Genomic DNA, 15,954 nt, shown 5'->3' with positions numbered 1-15,954 from the left:
TAAAACATAGGAAAGGCTGCGTTGGCCTTGCTGGAATTTAGTATTATAACAACACTGAGCTACCTTCTGAACCAGCGCGGCACTCACATTTATCAGTATGCATTTCAACTTTGGCTATTGCACATAATCAAAATAATTCCCATAGAAAGGTGAGAATACTGTACATAACATATATTGATGTGTGCTATTTAGGTTTTGTAAACAATGGTCACTGACTTCTTTAGATTAGGCAGCCTTGTGGGGCCCCCCTGCAAGGTGGGGGCCCGGGCAAATGCCCCTTTTGGCCTTCGATAAAGACGTCTCTGGCTAGAGGGGCGACTTTTCACAAAAGATGAAGGGACTAAATGTAGCAGCAGTCTCAACAAAACAGATTAAGACAGTGCCTGAATGGGCTCCTGCGTAATACCACCTCCAAGATCAGGATCAGGTAGAGACTTTCTTTCCCTGGCCACAAGGGAAGAGCATTTACGCTGAGGATCAGTGATGACTCTGCACGATGCATCACAGGGGGGTCCTAAAGGGTAATTGTTTTTATTAGTTACTAAAGGATGGGTAATGCTTAAGTCAGTGGAAAAGAGAGCCTTGTAATAAAATGAAAAGGGGTTTAACAAAACATGATCAGTGGTGGTAGGATCATGGTGAGTGAGGTAGGACAGGGGGGATGTTTGGGGTTAAAGGTGATGAATGACAAAGATGCAATGGTTGCATGAACAGAGCTCATATGTTGCAAGCATAAGTAAGATGATAGTAAGTCTGGGAAATACAATTCTAAGTGATAGGTGAAGATGGACACCTTTGGCAAGACAAATTGAGCCTGAATTAAATGAATCTCCCAGAAGGGGGCTGATAACTGTATGAAGTTTGAAAGGTTTTTTTCATATATAAACAAGCCTGCAACTAAGTTGTTCATCATATGGAAAAGCAAGCTCTGAATAATTAGTCATATAACTTCGTCGGAAATTGGGTCAAGCTGCCCTAGGTGGCTTTTCTTTCATCAGAGACAGGAAAAGTCATGATTCCCAAATTAGCTGACAGATCCACATGGAACACACTGTAATCAAGGCATGCGCTCCACATGTAAAGTGTAGTGAATTTAGAGGCTCCATGTTAGAAGCGCTCTCGACCAGAAACTGTATAGGATATTCAGGAGTCGAGGGTGGCGCTCAAGGTCTGTGAAAACTATTCGACAACACTCATAACTGTGAGGCCTGATTGATGTATGGACGAAGGGTTGGGGGGAGCAAAATAATACACATTTTTAAATCCATTATTTATTTCAATGATTGGCTATCTGTGTACTAGGGAGTATTTCCCAACTGAAATACAAATTTCCCCAGCCCGGAGATGCACTGGAACCCTCACTACTGATGATCAGCGTAGCCCTAAGGCGGGTGAGGGAACACACTCTGGTGACCCAAAGCCCAGGCCTAGGCTGGCCCGCTTTATGTTCATCCTTAGGGATGAAGTAGAGTACATTGTTTCTTTTTCCAACAATATTGATGGGTCGTTGCCAGACCTTGAAAGTCTACAAAGCAGGAATCTGCACTGCTTAACATGTGGGGTTAGTTCAGAAAACTAGACATGGGTGGGAAATATTTGTAGCTGGTCTGAGGCAGCTGGGGAAGCAGTGGGAGAGATCTGTGGAAGAAGTGGATCTGGTCAGGATTAGAAGTCCTTCCAAGGGATCCAGAGGTGCAGCACAGATGGATGTTATGTTTACCAGTCACAAGGCGGTGAAAGGAAGGGGTGAGGCCGTGGAGATTATCTGCTGCTTAATTAGAAAAGAGAAAAAAGGAAGACATAGAAAACATACAAGATGAGTGTGTTTTGAAGAGGCTCAATGTGTTCTAATCAAATTTGAACTGGTCACATTCTTTTCAGAATTTCTTTACCCAGTGTTTTACCACAGAATGCAGTCGGAGACCCCCTAAACTGCCTCAACCCCCACACATCCTAAACACCCCAGCCAATATTGCCTTACCCCAACCCACATTCTATATTTTGGTGGTAAAAAACTGTAAAAGAAAATTGAACAGTTTGGGGTTGACTAAAGCACATAAACCCTTTAGAAGCAATTTGGGAAAATAAATTGCAGGCTTATTATGTGGCCCTCTAGGTCCCCATACTGCAAGCAGAGGTCCACCGAATTATAGTGTAGCATATCTATGTCATTCCTTACATCATTGTTTGCATGTGGGTGGCCCAACCGTTTAATGCAGGCTTATGTTTTTCTGTGCAACATCGCCTAATGCATACATTATTTTAGAAAGCAGTGCAGCAGTACTTTGTATGGCGCTTTACTGGTCCTTTTCCAGTAGGCCATCATTTCCATCCATCCCTGCCTTGTACTGTGTCCAGGAACCAGGGGCTTCGGCCTCTTCAAGATACTGACATTGAGTAAACCTGGCCGGAAGCACATCGCTATTACTGGTTGCTAATAGACGCAAACAGTGGTTCACAAATGTTCACATATGCAGGACTGCAGGGCAATCGTGTGTCTGCAGCAGTGCTTGATTGCTAAGTGCCAGGGCCATAATATTTCCTAGACCTCCTGGTGGGCAGTTCCCCACCACTGCTGCCACCAGCCATAGCTGCCCCCCACAGTGTCAACATAGTTGGGGTTACACTGCAGCTCGCACCTACTCATTGTGGTTGATGGATGCTCTGACTAGCACCACTTAATAGGATAAATGAGTCTGAGACAATAAGTGCAAGGGCTAAGCCCTGGCAAATAACCCCACAAATTAACTACTGATCTGCATGCGCCTTGTTCTCTGTAGAGTACCTTTGCTGAGATTGGTGGACTCTAGGAACTGCTGAGTTTTCTCCAGCTTGTATTGCAGAAATCTCTTCTCTATAGGATAAAAAATAAAACATACCTTAAAACATGATCACACAAAGCTCCACCATCACCAATAATACTAGAGACACAATGCAACACTGGGAAAGAGTGGCAATAAAAATAAACGTTTTTTTTTCTTCAAAATTATATGTTCACTGAATTGAGCGGTGAAAACATTCCACATGTCATAAACATTCTCTGTTGTAATGGCAGAGACCACTCCCTGTGCCAGCATTCTTTGCTTTGAAGCCTGAAGAACGGAGGGACTCTCATAAGAGGGAGGGATACAACCTTACTAGATAAAGGCCCTCATTAAAAGATTGATGGCACCCGCCAGTCATTTCTGGCAGGATATCAGCAAACAGACCTACCGTTACCGGCACCTGATATTCCAGATGTCCCCTGCAACCGCCACTCACTATACTATACAGTATAGTGAGCGGTGTTGCGGGGACACCCCTGCCACACCCAGTTTTTAATTTTTTTTATTTTTGGTCGGGTGAGCTGCAGGGGCGTCTCCCGCAACCCCCGCTCACTATACTCTATAGTATAGTGAGCGGGATGTTGCGGGGGATACCCCTGCAGCCTTGTTTTTTTTTTTTGACCGACCCCACTAAAAGACCTAAACACATACCACAAAAAGTTCAAACTTTTGGTAGTTCAAACTTTTTGTAGTATGAGTTTTAGGTCTTTTGGTGGGGTAGGCAATTTAGGTTCGGTAATTTTGGCCTATTCCGTCCCAATCAGGGTGACTACAGCAAAACAAAAGAGGTGACGGCTGGAAAGTTAGAATGAATCTTAACCTCTGGCATTGCTCTGGGTAACCATCCAGGCCATAACAGAATTACTGCCACTTTTTTCCTGCACCACCAAACTTGTAAGGGTGATCCCCTTTTTGGATGTGACGGGTGCAAGGGGCAGCACCAGTATGTATCCAATCAGCCATGGCACACCCACCGTACCTAGCACTGAGATCATTAAACATATTTCACTTGTGTGCACTGAACAATCACAGGGTTTGTAACACAGGGACAAATCGTATTGCACTCTGATAGAAAAGCTATTATAAGTATCATGACTGACCACTGAAGAAAAAAACTAACTCTGATAAGTTAACAGTCACACCATCAATTAATAGCAGTTGCATTTATTGTAAGATAATGTCCTTAGTAGCCAAGAAGCACATGAACGTAAATAGTGCTAGACGCTAAGAAGCTATCGTAAGAGAGTCCAGGCAGGGGTTATTGACCTTGAATACCGGAAACCTTTGCTACATGTGTCTTACAACACAGAGCTTGTTGCGCTGTGCCAGGTAGGCATAAATAGGATTGCACTTGCCACTGAGCTAATTGTCTCTGTCCCCCCAGACAGGCAGGGTATGCCCGCTCTCACGCTGACACCAATGGCACAACTCACCCAGCTGGAATTTCTCATCTTTTGTTTCCTCCAGTTCATTAGTCAGGCTTCTTATCTGGTCCTTTTGAGATGCCAGCTGCGAGAAACAGAGCCAAGGGATTTTTAATATTACAGACTTCCAACATTTACAAAAGCATAATTTCTGCACAAAAAGAGCCTAGATTGCTCGGGGCACTGCCTTTTAATTTGTAGAAAGCAAGCAGCGTCATTGTGCCTCTAGAGGCACAGGGTAATTTACTGACACTGGGATATGAACGGATCTTTGCATTGAAGCCATGCTAAGCGGATCGCTTCATGTAATTCAAAGTGATGGGCTGAGCTTTTTTAATGAGCCAGCTAGACAAGGCTTTCTGGACCAGGGGGGCTTTATGCTTTTCCATAAAGTGTTTGCTGCAAAGCAGTCTTATCTTGCGGATCCCAAGTGTGTGAAGAAATTAAACGCGTGTTTAAGACTTCACAAGATGTGATGTTCTTCGTTCAAGAATATCTACTTTTTTAAAAGAGTAAAAAGAGATGTGCAAAGCCAAACTCATACATACATTACAAAATCTGGGGCAGAACTGGTACTTCATCTGGATGAAGATCACTGTGGGCCAACGTAGAGGCTGTACCCATCGCCACAGTCCAGCCATTCGCACTTGTTCACACGCTGCATGCACCCATTGAGCAGAGACAGGGAGCTGATGGAGGGCAGCGAGCAGAACATGCCTTACCTCAGCATTGAGCTGCAGTGAAATTAAGGGGACAATCGAAACTGCATGTGCAATGCCTGAGTGTGGTGATGGGGGTGAGCCCAAGAATGCAGCCATCATAAAACATGGTGGGAGACAGCAGAATGGGGAAGGAGGTTTTCGAAGAAAATGCAGCCAGTTGTACTTCATGGGAAAAGGGATAGAGAAGAGACCACGTTTTTCCTCACTCCCTTAGGTGACTCGCCATTTTAACAGGTGCCCTAGCATGTCCCTTTCCCTGTGAAGTGGAACTGGCTGAGTTTTTGCAGAAAACATCCTTCTCCATTCCTGCGACCTACAGATCAGGCACAGATCTCTGAAGGGTATGCATTTCCTGCTGAGCTCTACCTCAACATTAACCCGATTCCCTCATCTGCAATAAGGCCAGAGCATCAATAGGACAATTGCTAAATTGCGCCTTTGGATTCCGTTGCCACTGTGATAACCTCATGACCGTGAAAGTGTCTACTTTATTTTGGTTTGCAGCCTAGCTAAAAAAACAACTCTCGCCTTGAATATAATCGCAAGAGTTTCGAACTTGGCACTCAACCTTCTGTGATTTCCACATTGTTCTCAGTCTTTCTTCTCTTGTGTTTGCGCACAGGCTGTGTGTTTCCTCAGCACCCATTCCACATAACATTATTCAGTCTTTCTGTAAGGTATTGTTCCCTTTGACCCTAAGACAGGAGAAAGCATCCATCCCATCTTTTCAGCCACTTCTACAAATCTTGACGTACCTGTTTCCTCAAAGTTCTTATCTCGTGGATAATTTTCGTCATGAAAACAGTTTGAGCCTGATAGGCAACCAGTGACCTCATTTTCCTAAAGAAGGAAAATTAAAGAAAAGTCTCAAAGTCAATTTGCCTATGATGAGATGCTGTTAATTAGAATACAAATATCTCTTCAAGAACTTAACCATCACATGAAAGAATCAGACGCTTTAAGCAAGAAAGATCTATACATGTTTTTTTACAAAACAACGCTCAGTCAATGATCACCCATGATAAACCACTACAGCATTGGATGCTTGAATTGCAACTTGATTGGAGCGTGAATATTGCCTCGCTCAGGCCTCATGGCATTAGCAGAGAAAGCAGGAAAAACGTCATCCAGAAAACACAATTGCTAAAACAGTCAAACTAAAAATACAGAAAAATAACCAGGAACACATAAGTTTAAGATGTTTCCGAAATTCAGGATGGTCTATGATTTTACAAAGTTCCTTCGGAAGAGCATTCCAGAGATGAGAATCTTTGATCGTAAATGTTCTGTCGTCCAGTTCTTTTTTCCTAAATCTGGGCTTTGCAAGAAGGCCACAATGAGACGATCAGGGAGCCCTCTTAGGTTTGTAGGGGTCAAATTGCTATTGTATACATGCAATGGGCAGTGGCACCTCGACTCTCATAAGCCGACCCCAAGAAAGGCACTTTGATTTTGTTGGCAGCTGCTGGTGTTCTAGGTAAATCCTCAGAACTTATGTGTGGCTAAACTATTCCAGGCGTTAAAGATTTGAAGACAGTGTGCAGTTTGCACCTGGAGGAACTGAAGCATAGGCTGGAAGAAGGGTGCCCTTGAAAGATTTAGCAAAACTAATGATGCTGTAGTCAGCTACCTTTAGGGTGAATGGTTGCTTCCAGCAGTAGAAGTAGCTTGAGATGCGGAACATGACTGCCTCTGATCATTTAGAGTCTACTCATTCTGACCAAGTTCAAGTCTGAAATGAGCAACTTCCTTTTTAGTGGATGGACCTCAATCTCACTTTGCTCAATGTCTTTGAGGTGCCTATTTCCTATTCAGGGGTAGAAAGGGAAACCCAAGACTTAACCACAGAAAACAAAGCACAAGGGGGAGCTTTAGAGAATGGGTGTGGGTGATATGTGACGAGGTCACATGCGGGAGGCTAGGGGATGGGGTTTGTGAGACCCTTGTGGTCAGGGATCACCACATGCTCCATGATGTGGTCCCAGAGGTGGTAAATGAAGAATCCCTCAGAACCCCCATCCAATCCCTAGCCTTTTGTTGGGCAGCTCCTTCCATAGTCAGAACCAGTCCATGTTTGACATATATAGTCTCTCTGGCCAGGGCCGTAAAACTCTCTTGGGGGGCCAAATAACATAACAGGGACTCTGAAAAAGCAAGGATTGAAGAATTTGAAGCATACCATTCGTGAACCCACAATTGCGGGGTTCCATAGACTGTGGGATAATAGCAACTGCTGGCTGATATGGATGAACAGGCCTATGGGCACAGCTTAAGGGGGCCTCAGCAAGCCCCGCCAGCACTGGACTGCAGGAGTCTGTAGTCACGTAGGAGAATCCATAGTCTATACCTCAGGGGGCTAGTTGGGCAACAAACAGTGATGAAGACTTGAGGAAATCGGGAGTCCGGGGAGAGGTGTAGTTTAATTCCAAGATGATGGCTGGCCATTATATGATTTTAGTGCGTGGAGCCGCTGGCCAGCCAACAGCACAACATAGCTCACCTGGGGAAACTTAGTTCTGTCCGAGGCTGCACGAATCAGCCAGCTCACTTCTTATACATGCAACGTGATGTTTATCCTACACTTCAAGAACCAAAGCTAGCCTAGTAGGAAATGTGGGATTTAGGAGACAGTTGGAGGGTGAGCGGTTGGATGGACAGAGAAGCATGGCGAGAGAGGAAGGAGTGGAGGAGGAAGAACGTTTGGGGAGGGGAGGAAGAAGAATGTATAGAGAGAGAGGGAGAAGTAGAGAAGCAAAAGGTGAAACACAAAGAAAGAAGAGAACAGTGGAGGAGGAATAATAAAAGAAAGAAGAACAAATGACGGTGGATGGTCACCATCAGAGAGGAAAGAGAGGGTCAGGAATGAGTGGGCAGAAGGGGGGACAGAGAGGAAGAGGGGTAACAACAAAGAAGAAAGGGGAGCGTTGTGATTGGGGCCTGCACTCAGGAGGATCAATGCAAGAGTCATACGGCCTTGCAACTTCCAGGAAAAGCATATAACCAATATGGAAGTGCCCAGGACAATATCAAATCACAGAGAGTGTAACTGTTTGACCAGTCTGTGAAGTGGCATTAAAATAAAAGGTAAAAGGGAAGGGCTGAGGACCATGGTCCTGAAGGAAGATACATATCTGCTTTGCTGCCTGATCATTTGTTATACCATTTCAAACCCCACCACTGTTGATTCAGTCAAGGCTAATTGTTTCTTCTTTGTTAAAAATTAAATAAGCAGAGAACTCTACATTGGTCTTGAGTCAGTGGTTGAACCCTCTGCCGTTACAACGGCTAAACGCAGCTACTGCCCCATCCCTGTTCCAAATAACCACCCTCCCTAGTGACAGTGGTTCAAGTGTGACTAGCCGCTGAGAGCTTGGATTCATGTCAGCCACATCCATACAGTACTTCACTGGTGATTTGCTGATTTGAACCACGCCACAACTGCTGGTGTGTGTTGCTGTGGGCCAAGGAAAGAAGAGCAGTGAGTGGACTAGTCAAAGAATCCAGGAGGAGGGTTGTTGCAATCACATGAAATTGATGTCATGATTGTTCAACAATGACCTTGTATAACTGCAACCATTTTGCAAGTGGTCACTTTAAGTCAAAGAAGATAAACATACAAAGAAAGTAGAGCACTGGCGGAGAAGCTACAACAAAGTTCCAATGAGAGCTCCGTTTAAGAGCTTTCCTTTAATGGACCTCTTGTTCTGGATCTTTCCGTTTATTTTGTACTTAGACAATCTAGTTAAAAGATATTGCATAGTTCAACAAAACGGCGTGTTTTAATTGTACTCCATTTTCTGACAAAATAGCTTTCAATATAAAAAAAAGTATTGCAGTGGTGGAAAGGTTCGGGCCCAGCTCAATGGGCTGACCCCTTTTTCAAAGTCTGTTCGTCCACACTCCAATGCTCTGGTTATTGCATTACAGCAAGCCACTCTGTGTGGTCTCTTGCTGGGGATGGAATTCAGTGCCTATACTACAGGACAGTAGATAATGCAATATGACGATGGAGAAAAAGTATGGGGGATGTGAATCACAGTGATGCAGGTTGTCAATGTGGAGTATCGCACATTATGTGGCATCTAAGATTACAATGTTGATGCCAAGTAATCTGTGTGTGGGGGAGCGAGAGAGTTGAAAGAGTATACATGCGTGCATGCACGTGTGAGTGAGTGGTTGTGTGTGTATGTGTGGAGTTGAGTGTGTTTGGCAGTGGGAGAGGTAAGGGAGAGGTCATGGGGAGAGAAGTGTACTAGCAAGCCTTGCCACACTTGCCAGATTAATAACTGGAAAGTAAAAGTGAACATTTTAATGGCAATCAAAGTCAGCAATGAATTCATTATAAACATATTAACATGAAATTGAAGCCATCTGTGTCCTTTCGATATTGGAATCTGGGCACCGTGTTTAATCAGTAAGTAAAAATGAAAATGAGGCCTTGGATTTAATGATAATTGCATTTTTTTATTTACAAGGCAATTTTTCTGTGCACCTGCTCTTGAGTAGATTAAAGACAGTAAGATGAACTTGGTAGGTTGAGTGTCTGATGCAGAGATCAGTGTGTAGGCTGCAGGACACGGGATTGTAATTCAGTGTGGTAGATTTAGCCTTTCATCCTTTAGAGGTCTAAACAATTAGTTGGGTAACGCTGACGCATATTAAACATCAAGAACTACTTCGGTTTCTGACCTATGCTGCACAAATAGCAGATACCCTTTGAGAAAGAAAACCATTTGGTGTTTCTTGTATCAGAGGTAGGAATACCATGTTATGAAATAGTTCTGCTTGTATTGTAAAGCAAAAAACAACACAGGGGTATTTTTGTTACTGCCCGAGGAAGCTGCCTTTCCCTGGCAAATGCATGATACCTCATCATATCGTTGGCGCTTGATGGGCCCCTCAGGGAGGAGAGTTGAGGGATTTCGTTCTTCAGGACAGATAAGTGAGCATGGTATGTTACGAGGCTAAGGTGAGCTCAGCTGGTACAACTGCACTGGACCCGGCAGGGATGACACCGGACGTGGGGTAAAATGCAACTATCAATATATGATCAATGTAAGGTCCAAAGGTGTGTTTTACAGAGCAATGCTTCAGAACATATCTTGTTGGGCATTGGAAGCATTGAGACATGTTTCACAAGGCAATGCTGGCTCATATTGGGCACAGCCTGCATGAAAAATGTTTACAGTGGTGAGCTAATATATATTCAGTAAAGCCAGCATGAAAATATGCCTTTACGGTGGCAACACTGGCATATACTGGGCATTGCCATCATAAAAATGTTTTTTACAGTGTCTGATGAATCCTGCAGAGTCATCAATGAAACCCCAGCCTAACATCTCCTCCCATGTTGCCAGGGGACAGCAGTTGCTATCTGATCCTAGACCTGGGGGAGGTATTACAAGGGAGGATCACATGGGAGGAGATGGCTGGCAAGGAGAAGTGGGGACTTTTTTGGGTGAGATGCAGTATTCATCATCTTAATTTAGGAGGATGCGGACCCTATAGTTCCCAAATACCGAATGGAATACTGTCATTGCACAAGTCCCTCCCATGAAACAACCCGAAGAACATTCTATGAAAAGTCATCCAGACAGCATAAGGTTAGTAACTTGGGAGTTCATGAATTAAATGTGACAACCTCTAATTATCATAATTCTGACTTGGGTAGAATTCCTAACCCCAATGTTAAATCACAAACCATTTATATAACATCTCCTAACTATGATAACTCTCAGTTCACAAAGTAATCATAACTAAAATTGATGTAAAAGAACAAAAACTACTATGACTTCAGAATCCATAATGCCTTTTGTACTGGGACCAGGAAGAGGGACCAAGTACAGATCAGAAGTGCTATTGAAGCGAATGTGAGAGTCTAGTCATAGTGAAGCAAGGCACCTATGCAGGACATTTAAATGCCAGAATGAGCCACAGATGGAAGAAAGGGGAGCAGAGGCAGAAGCAGTCAGGAGAGAGGCTGTGGAAGCAGTAGGAAGAACGTAACAGAAGCTGGCGCAGGAAAAAAAAGGCATGCAGCTTTGCAGCGTATGCAGAGCAGGAAACAGAGTCTTGGACAGCAACAGAGAGGGAAGCCCAGCCATGTGGGAGACGTGCTCCAAACCCAATGTGAGCTGTGCAAGTGTGCTGGAGGACGCTGAGACTCGAGTATGTGGAGCTCCAGGGGAGAGCTGTGCAGACTGCTGAAGCTATGCGGGAGCTGTCAATGGTATAGTCAAACTGTAGAAGGTCCGCTGCAGGAGCTAGAAAATGAAGCAGCGCCACTGCAGGAGACCGATGAGCTGGCTAAAGGAAAAGGTATCCCCAGGGTGCTCGTAGCAGAACATTGTACAGTAGCAGATTAATTTGAATACCGAACTAGTAAAGAGGCAACTTGTGCACAATTCTCCTCTTATGAGATTTTCAACTTGGGGAAATCTGTAACACGTATTGCCAACAGCCAAAATGCTATCAAGAAGCAGCAAAGAGGCAACCTGGGGGCAATTCTCTTTTTTGGGATATCAACTTGGGGAAACCTGTAACCCACACTGCCAACAGTCAAGAGACTATAAAGACAGGCAACCATTGACCAATTCTTCTCACATGGGATACTTGTGTGGAGAACCCTGGAGCAACCATTGCCACTAAAAGACCAATTGTAGTTGTATGAATTTTCTTCCTGGCTGGCGAGAAGACCAGGAAAGGGATCAGTTGTAGTTAGTCATGGCAGGCGAGTATAACAGGAAAGAGACAATTGCTTTGAAGAAGTATGGTTGTGGCAAAAAGGTGCTGTGAAAAGAAACCTGTTAACTTTATCATCCTGACAAACGGCAGTATAGCAAAAGACATTTACTGTGCTATCCTGACAAGGGCAGTCCAGTGGATGAATATTGGGGTATTGTTATATCTGCTTTGTATCCCGGGAAGAACACTTTGTGGACGAAACAGTTGCTTTGATTTTGAACAAGTGTTTTGTGAAAGAGACATTTACTTTGCCAAGTAGAGGATATATTGAATGGAAAAAACATTTTGTGTTGAACTGAATAGACCTTTGTTGAATCTAAACAAAACACTTCCTGAATTGATCCAGGGAAGGGGAACAAAAAGAGCACTTTGGGGGAATTATAAGTTTGATCTTGTGCACTGTTTTGTTGAACCGAATCAGATATACTTACCTTGTACACTTTGGTTACATGTATTACTGTAAGTGTCAGATACAATTGGACACTATGTAATCTTTCTTTTGTTTTAGTTTGCTAGGTAGGAACATTCTTGATAGGATAGGGATAAAGAGGCATTGTCTTAAAGAAAATAGACAAGACGACCTGTACCAATCGGACTCAAATACAACTTACATTACAATGTCTGTCGCTCCAACTCTCGACGAAACCCTAAGCCAAACACCACCTCTACCCTCTCCTCTGTTCCTACCCCTCTCAGAGAAAACAAACAAACAGCATCATCATGACATCCAGAACAACATGACCAAAAATGTACGAGTGGTCTCTCATGCCTATACAGAGTTGGAAAAACCTCTGAGATTAAGAAAGATTGAAGGAACAACGTTAAACGAAAAATGACCCAGATCGAGAAGTGCAGAAGAGGAGGTATTTAGAACACAGACTGCAAACAGGCAACATGCTCGTAGAGAGGATTGTGACCCGACTCGAATAGAAGGTCTAAAGCGACAAAAAGAAACCCAGAAAAACAACGAATCAAGAACTGGTCACGACGATTACAAACCATCACGAGATACAAGATCCGTAAAACTAATAAGAATTCTGGGAAAAAGAGACCAGCTGATTTTAAACCGAAGAGCAGTCATCCAACTACTTCACTGCGTACCAAGCTTGAGGCTGATAACCTCAGATGACATCCAAATCGTAGAATTTGGTGAAAAACATGTGACCGACTCAGTGTACCTCCACATCAATTCAGTAGTAGTAACAATCACCCTCTTGGAAGCCAAATATAACTTACGAAAACTTGGATTTGACATCAGACCAACGAATGGTGCAGAACACCTTACCACAAACCGCCCAACAAGAGCTCCAAGATCAGCAAGTCATGATAACTTAAAGTAACAATTTCAGCAGAGGAGAAAGGAGTCAACCTCCACCAAAGTATCAACATCTCCAAATCGTCACCATGAGAGAGAACTGATCCAGTCTAAGCCTCTAACTCCAAACATACAAGCAGTGGAAACAAACCAGAGCCCATTTCAGGATCGAGACTCTAACAGAGTACTTCATGGACCACGACTAAGACTTAAGGTCTCCTTTAATCCGGATAACGAAACAGAAAGAACCACGACCGCGACTTGGGAGAATTCTCCAACCATTAGTGAAAGACCAAAGAAACACCCAAGGAGCGAGTCTGATAAAGAAAAAACAAACTACAAGGCTCAATAGCAATCCAAGAGAACACAAAGCACAAACCAGAAACCAAATATGGAGATACACACAAAGAAGCCAACATTAAAACTAGGATTTTGGAATACACGTGGGTTTACCCACCTGACCGCACCAAGCGACGTGAACTTAGCTTCATTTGACATCTTGTGTTTACAAGAAACACTGCTTATCCATAAACGCTTACTGGACGGTTACAACACTAGAGCGACCCCAGCAATCAAAGGCGTTAAGGGGCGCCCAGTGTCGGGTCTACTAACCGCAGTAAAAGCTGGCTCAGGGATCTCTATCCTAAAGGTGCTAGTCGCTGAACTCTTCTTTCTCGTCCTCCTAACAAGCTGGTTTACAGCCTGCTACATCTACTCAGGAACAAAACACAAATACTCTGATAATTATCAACTGCTACTGGAACCCTGACCAAATTTCCAACGCTGAGTTCATTAAGAAAGTGACCTCAATAATTGATGCAGCTCAAATAAAATTTGATGTACCAGAATTTATCATCTGTGGCGACCAGAATGCGATCAGTGAACAGCGCAACTGGACCACCAACCAGACTGTTAAGAAGGATCGCCGAGAAATAAGAGGTACCCTTTGGTCATCAACAATGTCACTGAGAGACATTGTGTCTGCAGAATTGACTCACCCAAGAATAAGACCGTCGTTCCCGACTTGGCAAAGAGGTGATCAAGCAGCCAACTTAGACCATGTCTTTATTTCGTGCGATCTAGGGAGAAAAATGTTATCTCACGAAATCATTCAAACCCAAAACAGCAATCATAACCTAACAACTACATCTTTTGCAAACGGAAAGTCGGCCTCAAGAAATGAAACTAGCAGTTGATTCGAACAACAGAGGGAACAGACTTAGATTAAAACCTGAGGAAATTAATTCCCTACAGAATAATTATACCAAGGCAACGAAAAGTGACCAAGGACCAAACACGGTTTTACAAGTTGATTTCCAACCACTCCTGGAAAAATTCACGACACAAAAACCGGGGTTCAAACCGGGTCACAAACCTCCAAAACACAGTTACGACACAGCTCTTGTGGAGAAAAGAAGAGCTCTCCGACAGATCACAAGAATTGCATCAAAAAGGAACTCATCACGTCTGACAGAACAAGCGAGAGTTGCCAAACAAGTCTATAAAACCTGGATAAGATGTCATAGAAGACTCTTGCAGCAAAACGATGCAGAACAGATGCTAAAGGCTCTAACCAACAAGAACTCAAGAGACTTCTGGCAACTCATCAAACAAAGCGACAACACTCCGCTCGACATCCAACAAAATCCAGTCTCAGAAGAAACATGGAAACATTTTCTGACTCTTTTCGGAGGCCAAGAAAATATCATGCCGTGTCTTCCAATGATATCTGAAGCAACCTGGGACTTAGAACAATCTCTAGAAGACATTGAGCTCAAAATTAAAAGTCTAAACCCCTCGAGGGCCCCAGGACCTGATGGGCTAACCAATGCAATGCTAAAGGAACACCCCCAGGAATAAGCTCATTTCATCAAAGATGTTTTGGATACAATCTGCAAAACTCGCCAACTTCCGCGATCTTGTAAGACAGCAACTATTGTGCCAATTTACAAATGAAGCCAAAGAGACAACCCCAAAAACTAACGACCTATTGCACTATTAGATGTCGTAGGGAAAATCTTTGGTACTTTCCTACTGGCACAATTCAACGAATGGACAACTACGCATGGTTGGTATGATCCGTTTCAAACAGGGTTTATCAAGAACATTGGCACATCGGCAAACATCGCCTTGCTGAACACCCTCAAAGCCCAAAGCCATCAGTCAGGGACAAGGATCTACATTGCCTTTGTCGACCTTGTGCAGGTATTCGATAGAGTGGACCAGAACCGTTTGTGGAAAAAGTTAAGAGATCAAAATTGCCCAGATAGAATATTAGAACCATTGATTCAACTACATTCTAACACCTCAGTAACTGTGCGTCTAAACAGAGAGGGTTTACGGAGTCACCCAATCTACACCTCGAGGGGAGTTAAACAGGGCTGCCCTCTCGCCCCTGCAATCTACAACTTTTTTTATTGCTGACATTAAAGATCATCATTCCCACCAACAATTGGAAATTCCAGGATCAATAGATTACTCTACGCAGATGACCTGATCATGATTGATCAGACGCCCATTGGCCTACAAAGGCAACTCGACAGTTTACAACGTTACCTACACCAAAATGCTCTAGAACTGAACGAAGACAAAACTAAAATCGTTTGTCTACTAAGAGCCAAAAAGAAGTAGAACCGTCCGAATTGGTATGTAAACGGGAAAAAAATTGAAGAAGTGGATTTCATCAAATACCTGGGTGTCCAGTTCAACAACAGCACAGTAGAAGTCCATGCTCAAGAGCTATTGCCATCTAAAGCTAAGATCCTAGCAGCACAAGGACGCCTGATGGATACCGAGTTTGGTCAGTTCTCTATGGTTGCCATAGTGAATTTCTACAGAAACAAGGTCATTCCCATCCTAACCGACGCCTTCTTTGGAAGGAATATTTTGGAGAAAAATATTAAATCTTCCAAATGCTGCAAGTA

The 15,954-nt window shown here is 43.6% G+C and overlaps 1 protein-coding gene across 1 annotated transcript in view; it reads right to left on the bottom strand.

Moving 5' to 3' along the window:
- LOC138582452 (uncharacterized) overlaps window positions 1–15,954 on the bottom strand; it is a 1,938,885-nt gene that overhangs the window by 328,749 nt on the left and 1,594,182 nt on the right. Inside the window, exons 10-12 of the mRNA XM_069653763.1 lie at window positions 5,727–5,811; window positions 4,259–4,334; window positions 2,786–2,854 (exon numbers count right to left, since the gene is read on the bottom strand). Of these exons, the coding sequence (XP_069509864.1) occupies window positions 2,786–2,854; window positions 4,259–4,334; window positions 5,727–5,811 (230 nt within the window). The remainder of the gene's footprint in view (window positions 1–2,785; window positions 2,855–4,258; window positions 4,335–5,726; window positions 5,812–15,954) is intronic.

Source organism: Ambystoma mexicanum, chromosome 1p (genome assembly GCF_040938575.1).
Source record: "Ambystoma mexicanum isolate Mex_15411 chromosome 1p, UKY_AmexF1_1, whole genome shotgun sequence".
Classification (NCBI taxonomy): domain Eukaryota; kingdom Metazoa; phylum Chordata; class Amphibia; order Caudata; family Ambystomatidae; genus Ambystoma; species Ambystoma mexicanum.
This window is presented reverse-complemented; position numbering and strand designations above follow the sequence as displayed.